The 17,106-nt window shown below is 44.4% G+C and overlaps 1 protein-coding gene across 3 annotated transcripts in view; it reads right to left on the reverse strand.

The window, feature by feature from the left end:
* DYNC2H1 (dynein cytoplasmic 2 heavy chain 1) overlaps positions 1–17,106 on the reverse strand; it is a 413,010-nt gene that overhangs the window by 209,066 nt on the left and 186,838 nt on the right. For all 3 annotated transcript variants that reach the window (XM_066586361.1, XM_066586352.1, XM_066586344.1), the window contains exons 70-71: positions 16,368–16,457; positions 1,348–1,413 (exon numbers count right to left, since the gene is read on the reverse strand). In XM_066586361.1, the coding sequence (XP_066442458.1) occupies positions 1,348–1,413; positions 16,368–16,457 (156 nt within the window). The remainder of the gene's footprint in view (positions 1–1,347; positions 1,414–16,367; positions 16,458–17,106) is intronic.

The following is a 17,106-nucleotide window of genomic DNA, read 5'->3' on the forward strand; positions in this document are numbered from 1 at the left end:
TAACTAGGACTCTTAATATTCCCAGTCATTGACGACCTGCTATAAGGTCACTTTGAATTGAAGGAATGCAGCCATCCAATAGATGGCGCTGTGGAGGTATTTTTCCATCTTTCTGATTTGCATAAATTACCCAGAGGAGCTAGCATTGCCTTATAAGTCTCCTCACTCACCTTTCAGGTGTCCCCCACACCCCTTCTGGGTGCTCTCCTTAAGGAGACACGACAACGCTTCTGACACAGATGATACGCCCCTCACAGACTAAGCCAGAAACCTACTGCATACTGATGAGGGGCAATCACCCCAAAACAGTCTGTCTGTGCATGGTTTCTGGCTTGGTATAATATTCCCAGTTATTGAAGACTTATTATAAGGTCACTTTGAATTGAAGGCATGCTGCCATCCAATAGATGGCGCTGTAGAGGTATTTTTTTCCACCTTTCTGATTTGCTTGAATAGGAAGGCCGCAGGCACCACAACACAAAATTAAAATCCATGTTCCGGGCCCCCAGGGACCCGTGCACCATACTAACTTGTAGTGCATCCATGCCTTTCTGTTCAAGTATGCTATTGGTATTTCAGTATAGGACACCAATAGTGAGATATAGCGCCGGATCTGGCTTTTTCAATCCAGCCGGTATACAGATGCAGCCCAAGTTTACTTGACTCTTAGGACTTCCTCCCACGGGGGTAAATTTCTTGCACGTGTATATTTTACTGCGTATGTTAAATCTCAGTAGCCTATATTGGTTCATATTACAGGCAGATGTTGCTTTTTTTCACGCACATGGAAAAATCGCCAGTGTGAGTAGCCCAATAGCAATCAATGGGCTTTTAGCATCCTGTAATACATGGGCCACAAATGCCCCGGGTGAGTTAATCCCTTAATATGTTAAGATTTCTGCACCATGGTTCTTGCCCATTGAGTTGATTTCCAATGCCTTGTGTTGCATTAATATACAATAAGAATAGCTTTTCAGTGACTTTCTGCGATGAGTTATCTTACCACTGTCAAGTTAAACTTTGCTACCTCTGTAAATTATGACAGCAGATACGCAGCAAGGGGACGCTACATACTAAGAACCAACCACTGTTGTGCCCTTCAGACAGCCACTGCCCGTTAGACTGCAGGCGAGACACACGGTGTTGCAGTCTGAGTGCAGACTTCCTTCACTTGTCTCTATTGCACAGTAAGGGCAATTAGCGAAATTCACGGCATTAATGATGGCGGTCTGGTGCAGCCGCGTTCTATTTGCACAATGTTAACTCCAAAGATAATCTGCACATATGATTTCCACACTGGCACCGACCTCCATTATACAATCTGCTAAGACTGTACTGGCTACTTACATTCTCCTGGAAGATCTCAGGATGCAATCCGCGCACAAAATGTAAAGCGAACATCAACTGATCCGCCTAGAGGGAACAAAACACAACCAGGTATAACAGGGGTTCATACATTGACAGATCGTAAGGATTGGTCAGGGCCCGGCGCATAACGCAAGGGGAGATTGTAATTACGCATTACTATAATCAGGATCAAGGTACTAAACATGTCGCAGCCGAACCGCGGTAACCGAATGCGGATTACAGGAACCGCCGTGCTTTATCTGTACTTGACTACACATAGCGGGGTCCTTCGGCGTATAGATTATTTCTACTCCCCTATTTATACAAGATGTGGTCAGACCGTTGTATAGAACAGGATCTTGCACCTCTCGTGTCGTCCTCGATTTCCTCATAGATTGTAAGCTCTTGTGAGCAAGACCCTCACTCCTATTGTCCATACTGTCTACTCGCTTAATGCTGAATGTAATATCTGATTTAGCTATATTCCCTCTGAATATGTATATATGCTTGATCCTCAGGCCATGTAAGGGGCTCTCAACTCAGAAGTTCCTAGTTGAATAGAGTAGTAAAAGGAGAACCGCGCAATTCTATTCTAACCCCACCGTAAAAACAAGTTGGCGCTTACTCCCCTGATCGTAGAGGTATTCATACAGCGTCTAGGGCCGGGCTCACACGGCCGTAAGCTTAAAGCGTTGCAGGGCTCCCACAGCATTTACAGTGGTGAACGCGGCTGTCACGCTGCAGTTTTGCAGGCAGTCATGCACAGTAAACCTGTTTTGTTTTTTTTATTCCCTGTGCCGTAGCTTAGCTATGAGGTGTACACCTGCAGCTCATACACAATGTAATTGGGTATAGACCGTGATATATACATTGTTAGTGCAAACCAATATTTGTTATGCGATATGCTGTTTAGGGCCAAATTCAAGTTAGGATAAACTGAACTCCGGAGATTAAGGCCTCATGTCCACGGTGAAAATCAGGCCCGCCGCGGATGCTAAAAAATAAGAATTTACTTACCTGTCCGGACGCTGCGGATCTGTCCTTCGTTGCAGCCGGATCTTCTTTCTTCGGCCCGGCGGATGTGCTCGGTATGCCGGCAGCGTGCCGCGCCGGGCACTCCATTTTTTCTTGAACTCCTGCTCTCCCATGCGCAGAGAGCAAAAATTCAGGCGCAGGTGTACCGTGGATCTGGACTGCTTCCATAGGCTTCAATAGAAGCCTGCGGGAGCCGTCCCCGCGGGACCCCAACACTAAAATGGAGCATGTCGCGTTTTTTCCGGCACATGCAATCCGCGCCTGAAGGGGAAAATGACATCCGCAGGTATTTAACTACCTACGGGTGTCCAATGCAACCCTATGGGGCGCGGATCCGCGTGTGGGAAAAATGCTGCAGATTTTAAATGACCATTATCCCGTGGACATGAGGCCTAATTGTCACAACAAAAAGACTGTGCGTGATCAAAGTAATCTGTTTATTGATTGACAGACAACAGCTTTTATAGAGGAACATGATCTAATTACAATAATTCATATGTATAATTAATTTATCACCATTGGTCAAAGAAACATAAACCTGCAAGATAAGGAATTTAACATCTAAATCGCTGAAGGAGAAGCAGTGCAGACGCAGTAGAATCCTACATGATTAACTTCTGTGCACAAAGATACTTTATTATAAACAATAGCTGTTTAAAGAGACAGAACAGGGCACAATGACCCAAGACATCCATTCTAGGTCCCTGGAATGTTCTCATCATCGAGGTCCCTTCTTATTCTTCAGTACAAAATAATTAACACAAAAGTTGGCTACTTGCTCACAAAATGGCTACGCATAGGATAGGACACGGAGTCATTCATTTCCCTAACACCAAGATAATAGAGAACCATAGGCTCCATCTTGCGTATATATGCAGCAAAATAGAATACACCGCATTCTATTTTGCGCTCGCGGATTACGCCATTCCAACACGCTAATGTGAGCAGAACCCTGTAAGGCAATGTAATTGATTGCCTGGGAGCTAACGCATATCACACGGACGTACAGAGCCGGCATAAGAAAGAATATCTCCCTGATATAGCGCTGTATATGGCGGCACATCTACTAGTTACAGCTCCACTGTACAGGAGCTGCATGTGCATGCGGCATCACACGTGAGTAGTTGTACGTGGGATGTAAATTTTGGAGACTATATCTGAAAGTGCGACCCAACCTACCCCTCGGTGAGTCACCGGCCACGCTGAAAGCACTTCCATAAACCTACTTATTCTAGTCTCCAATCCTCCGGTAAATGCACATCTAGAAAAGAAGAAGTAATCATTTGTATGTTTTGGCTATATTATCTGGGACACAGGAGACGGCGTTTTCTGCTTTGGAGCAGAGTTAATTACTATAATCACACAGGAGACCTCGGTAAAATGTAAAGCAGCTTTGCCTCTAATTCAGGTCATGGTGCTAAATCATGAAAAATGCAGCTTATTACTTGGGATGTGAAGAAGTTTTCCCGCCTCGATTCATTGGGGAAACTTCTGCACTGCATTATTAGCCAACGCTTCATGGCTGCTCGTTCCAGACAATCCGTGTGCCAGGACTGCGTACAACCTTCAGGCGGATACCAGTCACAGAGCCGATGCAGCCATTTATTACGCTTCTCCCCGGTATACAAACGGTATTATTCTACATGGGCAAAAGATACAGTCAGTTCTCACAGCAAGCCCGATCTTACACAACCGGATTTAAATTAGGGATTCCACAATCGGTGTCCGTGCGGACGATCGGCGGTAAAACGCGGGCATTGAAAGGCATGCATTTTCTTTCACACTCATGGGTACGAACCGCGTATTTCGCAAGCAGGAGAAAAATCACAGAAACACGCTCTATTTTACTGCGGAACCTGCAGATTTGATGTCAGTGGAGCCGTGCGACCCGCAGCCCATATGGAAATGCAAAAAAAAAAAACCTGTACTGCGCATGACTGCCTGCGAGCCTCCGCAGTCATACACGATACAGGTAAGTGCCGTACGCAGGTTCAGCGGCCAGGGTCACAGCCGGAATCTGCTGCGGGCCCCCCGCATGCAGAATCCAACCTGGCCATGTGAACCCAGCCAAAGGCTGTAATATGAATGGGAACTGCTATAGGTACAATACAATGATGTAGCGTAACACATGGATAAGAAACTTTGTATATAGTCATCCATTATAGATCTGCTATTGACATTGATTGATGGAGCCTGCAGAGTATAGGGACCCTATGCAGTGGCCAGTTTATGAAGGTATGCAGTAAAAATTGCTGCAAAGTTTAACCGAAAGCCGATAACTTGTGAAAAAACACTGACAACCTGCTGAAAAAGCAAGTTTTGTACCGCAGTTTATCTATTGGCAAGTTAAACTTTGCTACATCTGTACATCACTTTAAAACGACCCTCCAAATTTGGAACAAAAATTGTGTCCCAGGACCAGGGGTGGAGGAAGTATTTTACTTCTACTTTCTCTTCTCAGTGGTCCCACTGTTCCACCAGCCTCGGATTCCGTTTTCGGGCAGCCAAGTTGGCCGCCCCCATTTTCTAACTATACTATGCACTGATTGGCCAGTGCTGTTTACATGAGCAGCGCTGACCAATCACCGAGCAGGCATAGTTCATTGGTAGTCCTAACACTATAGGTGATCAGGTAATCTAATGACTGCGGTGGCCATCTTGGCCGTCTGAAAACAGAAACTGAAAACGGCTAAGAAGAGGGATGGATGGAAAAATTAATGATAGTTAATATCCCCCCCACCGGTGCTGGGATAGAATTTTGGCCTGAAACCACAGGGTCACTTTAATGAATTGTTTTCAATGGAGCCGCGGCTGCTGCCGGCACCCCTGCATTTTTTTTTTCAGGGAAGGGCCTGTTTCTTTCATCCCCGCTAGTTCAAAGAATTCCCTGCTGCTACATCTGCAGGAATTCTTCAATTCTCTACCGCAGCTGTCACATGTCAGCTGCGGTAGAGGATTGTGCTGCCAGCAACCCCTTCAATTGATTTCAGGGAAGGGCTTTAAATATAAGCCCTTCCCTGATAATCCAGAAAAAAATGTTTAAAAAAAAAAAAACGTACTTACCTACCTTCGGCTGCTGGGGCTCAGCCGCGTCTCCTCCTGGCTGTCCCCGGCTCTCTACTGCTGATATATCAGCAGGCCGGGAATTAAAATCCCCGCCTGCTGAAAGAGCTGTTTGTGATTGGCTGACGTGCTCAGCCAAATCACAGGCAGCCCTCACCGTCATTCATTCATTCATTCGGCGAGAGCTGCCTATGATTGGCTGAGCATGTCAGTCAAATCACAAACAGCTCTTTCAGCTGATAGATCAGCACTAGAGAGCCAGGGACAGCAGCTGAGCCCCAGCAGTTGAAGGAAGGTTAGTATGTTTTTTTTATTTATTTTTTTTTAAAAACAGTTTTTCTGTATTTTCAGGGAAGGGCTTATATTTAAAGCCCTTCCCTTAAATCAATTGAAGGGCTTGCCGTCAGCAGAATCCTCTACCGCAGCTGATATGTGACAGCTGCGGTAGAGAATTGAAAAATTCCTCTGCTGCATCTGTCACAGATGTGGCAGATGTAGCAGCAGGGAATTCTTTTTACTAGCGGGGATGAAGGAAAAATCTGTCGCATGCGGGAGATGTGTTCTTCATCTCGGCGGGGGTCACTGCAGCCCCTGGCAGGTAAGTGTATATATATTTTTTTACACTAACATTTTTCTTTTTATACGTAAATCCATTCCCTGAAAAAGAATGCAGGGGGCCGGCAGACCATTGTTTTCAATGGACCCGCCGGCAGCAGCAGCGGCTCCAGTGAAAACAATGCGTGCATTCCCTATGGTGCACGCATGTCCTATCTTTGCAGACACACCTGTAAAGCACGGACATGTGAACACACCATAGGGAATGCATGGTTGCAAACAGAAGCGTGCTTTTGTGTGTATGTATCCACGCACAAAAACACGCTGGTGTGAAGCCACCCTTAAACGTGTGCTACCCATTTCTTGATGTTTTACTGCTAGATGAGCCATTGACAGTGCAGCACCATGATTATTTACCAAGAGGGAAGTCCTGCTACTCCTGCTAGAAGTGTTTCAGTGTGAAAAGTTAGTTGAATATTTATGCACAAGCTATCCTTTTTTGTTTTCTTTTTTTTTGCCATTCTCGCCATTTTTCTGCTAAAAAAAAAATTATTGGCCTGCTGAAAATAGTATAATTTACTCCAGAAGCTGGCGCAAATTATAGCTCCAAAAAGTATTGCGGAAAACTCCAGCATCTTCTTAAAAACATTGACTTTATTAGGCCGATATCCAGATTATGTAGAAAAGTTCCAGCGCAGTTAAAGGCGGAAAAACTTCAATAAACTTCCATAAACACCGGTAGCAGCGCTACATAGTAGAGGGACGTCGACATCTTTTGTATATTTTTTCTCTGAGGACTGCTCCCTGTGTTTCCACCGGCTCTGCTTATCTTTACCTACTGGATATTTCCCAATGATATCCACACGGCAAGATGATTTCTCTACCTAATTCAGGTCTTACTTCAGTTTACTTTTTTAGTTTAACGCAAAAAAAGCGGTTTGATGGCATCTGCTGAGCGGCGCCCCCTACACCCTTCTAGCGTTACCGCTCTTAATCATGGCCATGATTAAGGGCTATTCAGCATGTGCCATCTAACGGTTTTATGAGTTACACTAATAAAGAAAGAGCTGGATTTGTACAGGATACTTTTTGGAGTTCTCCACTGGGTTTCCGTACCCCTCGAATATCTATCCAGATGAATGGGATTCAAATATTCAGATCGGTGAGCTTTTTACATTTTGGGGCTTATTTAACATGGGCAAAAATCTTGCGCGTTGCGAGAGGCACAAAACTCGCACGACTGTGAAACCCATTCTTTTGAATGGACTTATTAGCTTTGGGAGTTTCTACGGAACGCATTTCCCATTAATTCCAATGGGATCTGAAAAGATATCTCATGCCGTGTGAGGTCTACCACTGAAATCAATGAGAAACACTTTCGATCCTCCGACACGCGTTTCACAGACGCCTGAGGATCGCCATTTCACAGAAGTGATGTGAGGAGCTTTTTTTTAAAAAAAAACGCCTCCCATTGGCAAAAAAAACGCACATTAACAAGCGAGATATGGGGGCAGAGTCTCTTGGCCTGACATCGCACTCGCCCGTGTGAATGTAGCCCTACTTTGGTTGGTAAATTATAGCGTAAACCTATGCCCGCTCACAGTAGATTTGACATTTTGGTGCACAGTATGACCAGAGATGCTCCAAATTTATAACGAGGCATGCGACTGAAACATTTGGCGCAATCCCCTCCAGCGCACTTCCATGTAAAGCTCTGATCCCTTCTCATTCCTAGAGAAGGCAGGACAGTAATTACCTTCTGGCCGCCCGTGTCGCCGTCCATCCTGGATTGTAATGGGCTGAAGTCATTCAATGAGGAGTATTAGACAGGTAGAAATAATGCAGCTCAGGTCACGGCACATTAGTAAGCCGGAGGCAACAATGTATCACGCATTAAATGTTAACCATCCCATTCACATGTCTGCCAAATCAATGAATGTATGATGGATGGGACGGGGAATGGCAGACATAACTTATGATTACTCTGCAGAGGCTTACAAATTGGGTCCCTTTTTTGGTGCCTGTAAACAATCCTTAAAGCAGAAGTCCACCCAAGGAGTTTCTTAGATTTTTAAGAGGGTATGTGCACTTTTGCAACTATTATATTGCACCAAATGCATATACTAGTGATCACTTAATTAGAAACGTCGGATAGCTTTCACGATTGGCGCTTCCCTGTATGGAAATTAGAGCCGTGACAACGGAGTGCGGCATAAAGTCCAATTATAAGTGGATCAGTTTCATAGTGAATCCACATTAGGTGGGAAAATCCAACGATCTGAGCGACTTCCAACGAGGCCGGGTCATCGGTGCTAGACTAGCCGGGGTCGGGATTACACTGACAGCCATGTGGGGTTTTCTTGTGCAGTTGTGTGAAGTGTATACAAGAATGGCGTGATCAAGAAAAACATCAGCAAAAAGAGATCCTGTGGATGTAAACAACTGGTCAACGAAAAAGGGTCACAGAGGGTGTCAAGAATTGTTTTGGGGGAAAAAAAAAAAAAAAACACTGCAGAGTCAAAAATTTTTTTTCGCAAATCAACAATGGCGCTTCAACCAATGCATCTGAGCCCACAAGTTCCATATCATGGATGGGTTATAAGAGTTGAAGACTAATTTCACATGGGCAGGCATGGTATCAGACGGTGAAACTCGCCCGATATTGCGCTCGGCCTGATATTGTCCCCGTGGATGCGAGGCGTTTTCATGTCAAAACCGCCTCCAATCCCTTCAGGGAAGTAGTGATCCTCCGGCACGGCTGCAAGGATCGGCAAGTGTTTCCCATTGTTTTTAATCAAAAGCCTGGCATCCCATTGCACTCTTGTACACCTTTCACAGCAAGACATGTTTTTTACGGCCCCACTGAAAACAATGGGCAAGGAGCTCCTAAGGAACCCCCAAAGATAGGATATCCCACGACTCCGAAGGAACGCTCTTCAAAAGAACAGAGTTCATATTCATGCGAGATTAGTGTGTCCCTCAATGCACAAATCTCACGTGCATTTTCTCAGTTATGTGAAAGCGGCATAAAAGAAACAGGAAGACGAGACTCAAGGGGGCAGCATAGAACAAAAATTGGATCACTGATCATAGAAAAATACCGCCTCCATGTGGATGGGAGGGTCCGAACCTTGTGCAAGCAGCATGAATTGATGAACCCTTCCTGCACAGTTTAGGTTGCTGGGTCTTCTGATATCTGTAGATTTGCTGCGTTTCAGAAGGCAGGAGGACATCCAATGTGATACTAAAGGGGTGTCTATTTTTAAAAAAGTGGCCATTCAGTATATGTTTGCAGAGGAGCTTTCTATACAAACACGATAGGAGAGTTTTAAATCGCGTTCATTTGCAAAGTTACTTAATTTATTTTTTTTAGAGGCATTGAATAAAAGAGACGGCCAAAATGGACAGACCCTGTAAGCATGGACTTTGTGATGATAAATGGGACCTGGAAAACCTACATTTGTTACAGAGGCCAGATGTGCTCTATCTCTATATATAGTAGTGGCTAGAAAGTCACAAACCCTCCTCATACGATGTGACGCATGTTTTATACTGTCTGTCCCGTTTCCTCTTCTCTCATAATAATCTAAAATTTGACTTAAAAGCAGACGAAGTATGCATGACGCAAACCGCAGGCGGCCGGGAGCATTTTCCACAACTTTTATTAAACAGAAAAAAGGTGCTGGAAATAAAAATAAAATAAATAAGAACAAAAGTAGAAAAAAAAAGCCAAATAAAACAAACAACACACTTTTTATTCCTGTGGTTATTAAAATACCATAATGGTGCCGTCCCCTGGCGCCTCACTGCCACCAAATGTAAAAAAGGCCTACGGATACAAACCTTAACCCTTACGTGATATACACAGCGAAGCGAAGACAAAAACTTTCACGGTTAGCATGCAAACTCCAAACACAACAGTCCTGTGGAGACCTGGAGGAGAAGACGGGGTGAACCTTCTCCTGGGACCCTTTACCTTTAGAGGCCCTGAGGCTCAAGTAAAGAGTGTGGACTCCACATTCATCTCTGCAGGGAGAGATTGGCCACATTACCGGCACATCCCTGTGGATGACATGGATCTAAGGAAGTCGTGGTAGAGTTGTCCTCCTGACCCCCTACTAGCCTGGGCTGGTAGTAGTGATGATTCCTACACGACAAACTTTGAGGCCTCCTAAATCCGCTAATTGTGCGCGCCGTAGGGACTTAGTGACCAACAGGCCTGTTGCCTCGTTGGCTGATGCACCAGGGGGCTTGGACTGCTCCACAAAGTACATTGCTCATAGTTAAGGCCCATTTAGACACAACGATTATTGCTCAAAAGTCCCTCAAAAGACCTCTCTCGAGTGATAATCGTTGTGTGCATTTACACGGCAAGATGACCGCTCAAAATTTTCTCAAACGGCAGTTTGGGTGACAGTTTTGAGCGTTCACTTTGCATAAGTGTGTAAATGCAGGCTCACACTGTATGCAGAAGAAAAGCGGGGCCGCTATCTTCTGCATACAGCTTTTGTCTTCTCAGAGCGCTCAGCTGCATACCAGCTGAGCGCTCCGAGCGGGGTATGCAGAAGACAAGAGGGGCCGCTTGTCTTCTGTATACTCCTGCTATGTTCTCGGAGCGCTCAGCTGGTATCCAGCTGAGCGCTCCGAGCAGGGCATGCAGAAGACAAGCGTAGCTGCTTGTCTTCTGTATACAACTGTTTTCTTCTCGGAGCGCTCAGCTGGTATACAGTTGTGCGCTCCGAGCGGGGTACGCAAAACAGAGCTGGAGAGCTGTCTTCTTCACACTCAGACTGTGTTCTCCGAGCGGGATACCAGCTGAAACAATAGTATCAGCGGTATCCCGCTGAGAACTCAGCACGCGGCACTGATAGGACTCATCGTTGTTTTTCAGCTTGCTAAAAGACAACGATGAACGACTTGTTAACAAAAAATGCACGATGTCCGTGCAGTTAGGCTGCCTGTCTACGGGCGTTGCCCAACTGCCGCCGGGGAGCAGGAGCCAGCTGACAGTTTTCCACGGTGAGCCTATCTGACAGATAGGCTCACCGCGGAGAATCGCAGCAATTCGCAGCATGCTGCGATTTGCCGCCCGCAAGCGGAGAATTGCTATGATTCTCCACTCGTGGAAAAGGGGGCTGCGCTTTCCATAGCAACGTGGGGATTATCGCCGCGGGGAACGCAATGCAAAAACACCCGTGGACGGGCAAGCCTCAGTCTCAATGATTCTCGCTCAAAAGACGGCTTTGAGCAATTTTTGAGCGAGAATCGTTGGGTCTAAACGGACCTTTACAGAGACAGCATACAGGAGGGCAATCCTACATAATAGCGACACTTCTGTGAGAGTGTGAATGTGCTGTCTATAATAGAAGGATAATAGCCGAGCGGAGATGAGCTGTGTATTACATTGTGTGATTGCCATTTCTGTTGTACAGGACTAATCTTCCTACAGTATTAGTGATAATGTTCTGTGTTATTATTTTACATTGTGCACCAAGTAATCTCAGGATTTGTTAGCCCCAGCGAGCGTTCGGTAATTCTACGGTGAAGGCTGATTGTTTACTTGCTGATATATTGTTCTTTACTTGCAGTCTTCACTTCTTAAGCACTGTAACTCCTTCGGCTGTATCGTATCCTGTATCTGCGTCACGGTACCATGACCCACGACAATAATAGGACAGTGATCCAAAGTAATAACAAGTGTAAGGGCTCCTGTCCACGGGCATTTGGTAAAACACTGAGACCGTGTATGGGCAGCGAGTGCACTTTCCAATTTCCCGCTCTGTTTCACAGCAGGGATGTGTATGAAATCGCCGGCCATACGCAATGTATTGCGTATTGACAGCGTTTGCATACGCTGCCCATACTAAAGTATATGGCTCACGCTGCGTGGTACACGGTGAAAAAGAGCACGCTGCGAGCTATTTCTCGCACGTATCTACACGCATGTGCGTGGATCAACGAAAGTCCATTTACTTTCATGGACTCCACTCACCGTGTATTACATGGCCTTGCATCACACGCATAATAGGAAGTGGAAAAAAAAATATATATCGCCCGTGGACACGAGCCCCAAGATATCTGGACTCCTCTAGATATACAAGTAAATGGATAGCTAGACCCGGCCAATAGCTCCACACATTCCTGCAAGCCAATGATGTCACATTAGGTATGCAGAGCAGAATGGACCAGAACCCCTTCATTCTGCTTACCGTGCCCTCGAACTTCATTCAAATGTGGATCAGATTATTAAAACATGCACATACTTTCCACAAGACCGCAATATCATGCGGATATAGCCTCCGTTCTACAGAGGACTAGTGTAGACGTCCATTTATGTGATAGCGGTGAGAGTCCATGATACCCGAGGCGGTCCTTTACCCCGCTTTATCAGTGTACCGACAGCACTTACTGTAACTACCGGTGGATATACACCGTTTATCTGTATATCTAGAGGGCGCAGATATCTTGCACTGTTCATCTGGTGACGTATACTAGCTGTTTGGGCAGGCAGCACCTGATATCAGCTGCACCCCATTACCTCCCGTGAGCGCCGGTGTATGGGAATATTCGCTTAAAAAGAACACGTAATCATAAGTACTTCTGGGATATTTTGCTTATTTTTTACCGTGACCTTGGGCTTAGGCAACAAGAGAAATCTACCCCCCTTGGTGAGATCAGAACCATTCTGTGCCGAAAATAAATAAATTATTTGCTTAAGTGTACTGCTAATGAAAATTAAAACGCTCCCATTTCGCTGCTATTAAGCTTTGACATCTGCTTTATCATCTAATTACACATGCGAAAGAAACATAATTCTCAATTAATTGTGAATATAAGGGTAGACCCTGTTAGTGGGTGCCCTTGTTCAGGAAGGACGTGCCGCTCTGGTTGAAGGCTTTATTTTAGTTTTAGCAATATTAGTATAAATATATAGAGATATAGATATATAGATATAGATATATAGACAAAACTATGAATGGAGTGGAGGACAAAAAAACCTCCCCGCAGTAAGACTCCGCTGGGAAACGAACACCTTCCGAGTGCTCTTAAGTCTGAATAACCGTTGAGAATTGACAACAAATGCTTCTTATCCTCGTTTCCAGCGTGTGGTGCCGGGAAGAGAGGGAAAAAAACTGAACAGACGCCACAAAATAATATGATATACAGAGAAGGAGAGAAATATATTTATGCTAGAGAAAGCGGTGGAGAGAGCCGGAGTCACTGCTGAGCTCAATAATAGAGCTGTAAGTGTTTACTTCTGTTGTCTGCGCCAAAGTCTGCAGTTAGATATATAATCTCCCCGAGCCGCTGGGTCAAAAGGTGCAGTTTAACTTTCTGAGTCACTAAATACAGATAATCCAGAGGTCTTATTTCCTTTCATGGAAGGAAAATAGCATTTAAGTAAAAGAAAAGTTGTATTATTTTTCTTTTTTTCGTTCTTCCTTGTAGGAAAGGCGAAGGCGAGAGAGGAATAGAACAAGGGGACGAGGTGTGAGCCCGCCGTAAATCACCCTCGCATTCCTAAATTGGTAGAATGTAGTTCATTTTCAAGGGGAACTGCAATTAAAATCCCTTTCAGGCACAAATAAAGCACACAGAAAACTCTCAACCTCCATCTATGGGTCTTCTGTTAACCCCTTAACGACTCTGAAGCAAGGAGGCAAATATTTTGAGGGGTGGGGGGGCGGTGATTTTCATCTCCACTTTTCAAACTTTTTTTTATTCTTCCATTACTATAGAAGGGTGAAGAAACATCAATTCTGACGCTTAGTTTTTTTTTTTTTTTTACAGTGTTCACTATGCAGAGTAAATGACTAGAGATGAGCAAACGTAAGGCCGCCGTGGGTGAGCGCGGGGTTGCAGAGGGGAGTGGGGGGGAGAGGGAGAGGGAGAGAGAGAGCCCCCCCCTGTTCCGCGCTGCTATCCCCCGACTCCACCACGCCACGCCCCGCCCCCCAGCGACCCCCGAATCTTTTCACCCGAGTAGTAAAGTACTCGAAAATCGCGGTGCTCGATTGCGAAATCGGCCTTACCGAGTACGTTCGCTCATCTCTACAAATGACACAATAACTTTTTTCTACATGTTGGTTCGACTACGACAATACCAAATTTTTTTTAGGCTTTTCTACTTTAAAAATTCTTTGGGAAATTATTTTTATTTATATATATTTACACACACACTTTTTTTTTTAATTTGCATCACTGCATTTCATGATCCATGACCTCCCCGTGAGGACTTGTTCTTTGTGCGACGAGCTGCAGTTTTTACTGGTACCATTTGTTGTGCGGGATGAAATGTGTACCTGATGTATTGTATATGTTGTTATGAATGCTCACTGTTGCAGGGGGCTCCGGCTATGATCCACAGCTGGCTCCCACTGCAGATGGTGCAGGATCAGAAGCTAAGCCTGCGACATCCATATGCCATAAGTATATGGAATTCTGCTGAACCCCTTCTCAGTCATGACATACATATACATGTACATGTACACCATTTAAGTTTTTATATATATATATATATATATATATATATATATATATATATATATATATTTATATGTATAAATATATATAAAAGCCCTAACTGACTGACTCAATACTAATTCTTTAACTTCCCGGTGTCGTACAAGTGTGAAATTTGGCACGACCACTCTTTAGGTTCTAACTAGGAAAAGTAAAGGGGGTCACAACTTGATTATTCAATTTTAAGTGCAGAATTAAGTAACCCCCTCCTCTATGTGCATATACTGAGGACAATCTAACGCTCCTTTATGTGTATATACTAAAAAGAATCTAAGTCACCTCTGTGGGCATTTACTAAGCAGAAGAAAGCGGTCGCCATGGACTGCAGGGATTGAGCCTTTAGGGCTAAGAAGGGGCTGCAACCTGCAGTCTGGGGTTAAATTTGAATAAAAAGGGGTGTATCCTTTAAGGGTAAAAAGTGAGTATAGTGGGAGGGGTGGCACATTCTGCAGAGGGACATCTGTACATGCAGGCTGAGGAGAATCTAACACTCCTCTATGTGTATACATATTTTGTTCCTCGGTTCTTTTGAAGTAACCACAACATTTTCTGTGCGAACAACACGTAAACACCTGTACCAAATTAACTCGGGTGAAGCCGGGTATATCAGCTAGTATTGTTATATTTACTATACACCGGAAAGTTACAGTACAAAAGGGGTGCAGTTACTTTTGCAATTAGCATTGAATAACCGAGTTGTAACCGCTTTCCTTTTCCTTTTTAAGAACTAAAGAATGGTTGTGCCAAATGCCATGTTTGTACGACATCAGGAAGTTAGAGAATTAGTGGTGAGTCAGTCAGTGAGTCAGTCTATGAGGGCTTTCACATACATACATATTTTAATAGACTTGTGACAGATGAGGAAATAGGGTGCACAACAAGTATAGAGGCAGCCACTCCTCCGAATATGCAAATGCAACAACATTTGTTGAGCCATCCGCCAATCAGGAGGAGTTTTCAGTGTCCCTAAATACATTGAGCAGTGGACACACATGTGCATTACCGATCCATTTCTTTCTATGAGAGTGCCATAGATAGTCCAGTACTAGTCCTAGCTATCACTGGCAGTCCTATGGAGATGGATGCAGTGCAGGATGTACATATGGCTACCACTCCATTCACTCAGCTCCTCTCTTCTTCTCATTAGCACAAGTCCCAGCTGTTGGACCCACCCCTCCCAATCTGATGCTTATCTCTGATCCTGTGAACAGGTGATGTGTTATACCCCATATCCACTGACAGATGATCACTCAAAAGTCGCTCAAAGGACAGTTTTAAGCGATCATCTTTGCATACTTTATAGTACCTAATTGGCTACTATAGAATATGCGGGCAGAGCAGGACACAGCCTCTAATAGAACAATATAGCTGCTTTGCATAAACAAAAAGCTGTATTCTTTTCTACTCTGACTGCCAGTGCCCCCACTGTGAATTCACAGCAGGACACAGGCAGAGAGAATCTTATCAGTGCAGCTGGCTGATAATAGAATGCTCCACTAATAACAGCTGATCACTCAATTCTAGCAAGCTAGAATTCAGCGATCAGCGACTCGTGCCCGAAAACGGCACGATGCCGCTGCATTTAGACAGAATGAGAATCACTCAAGCGATTCTTTAGAGCGAATTTTGAATAATTCTCATTGTGTCTAAATCAGCCTCTATTCTAATGGGCAAGCACCTTTAATTAGATAGAGCCCTCACTTCTAGAATTCATGTGTATTCAATACATGACAGATATATTCAAAAAGTGATGTCACATTGTGATTTTTACCAACATTTTTGCAAAATATAACCACAGTATGTGGATATTGCGGTATACTTGTTCCATGTCTGATAAAGCTTACCTTAAACAATGAGCGGCACACATACTCATAGACCGCATGCTTCAAGTAATTGATCAGTGACTTGATCCGTAAATCAGTAGTTCCTGGTTCCTAACAAAAAGAAAAAGTGACTATTAAAAATGTTGTAAGAAGCAGGAGTCACATCCGTGAACAGACAGCCAAGATGAAGTAGACTAGAGGCAGAGAGGGATAGGTTACTATTACACAGGAATCTGTCAGCTGGAACACCCTGTCCAATCTGCAGGCATGATATTATAGAGCCGAGCAGATTATTATACAGTTTCATGGGGAAAGATTCAGTAGAACTTGTAAACTATTCATTTATATCTCTGCTCCTTTTCCCCTGTATGTACTGTAATATACAGACAGCTGTCAATCACTGATAGCTCCGCCCACTGGACTCTTTAGCTTAGAATAAGCAGAGATATAAAGTTCTACTGAATCTTTCCCCATAAAACTATATAGCAATCTGCTCGGCTCCTCCTGCTCTATAACCATGCAAACTGGACCGCATGTTCCAGCTGACACATTCCCTTTAAGTGCCTGAAAGTTGCCCCAATGATTTTGCTCACACAGGAGTGATAGTCATTCAGTGAATGGAGAGGAGTGGGCTGGAGAACTCTTCCGACCGACCGCCTCCATACAATGAACAGGCAGTCGTTCTTAAATGAGTGACTGCCTGTTTACTCTGAGCAAGAAGTCGCTCATTAGTCGCTTCGTTTCAGCGAATTAAAAAGAA

The sequence above is a fragment of the Eleutherodactylus coqui genome, chromosome 1 (genome assembly GCF_035609145.1).
Source record: "Eleutherodactylus coqui strain aEleCoq1 chromosome 1, aEleCoq1.hap1, whole genome shotgun sequence".
Classification (NCBI taxonomy): Eukaryota; Metazoa; Chordata; class Amphibia; order Anura; family Eleutherodactylidae; genus Eleutherodactylus; species Eleutherodactylus coqui.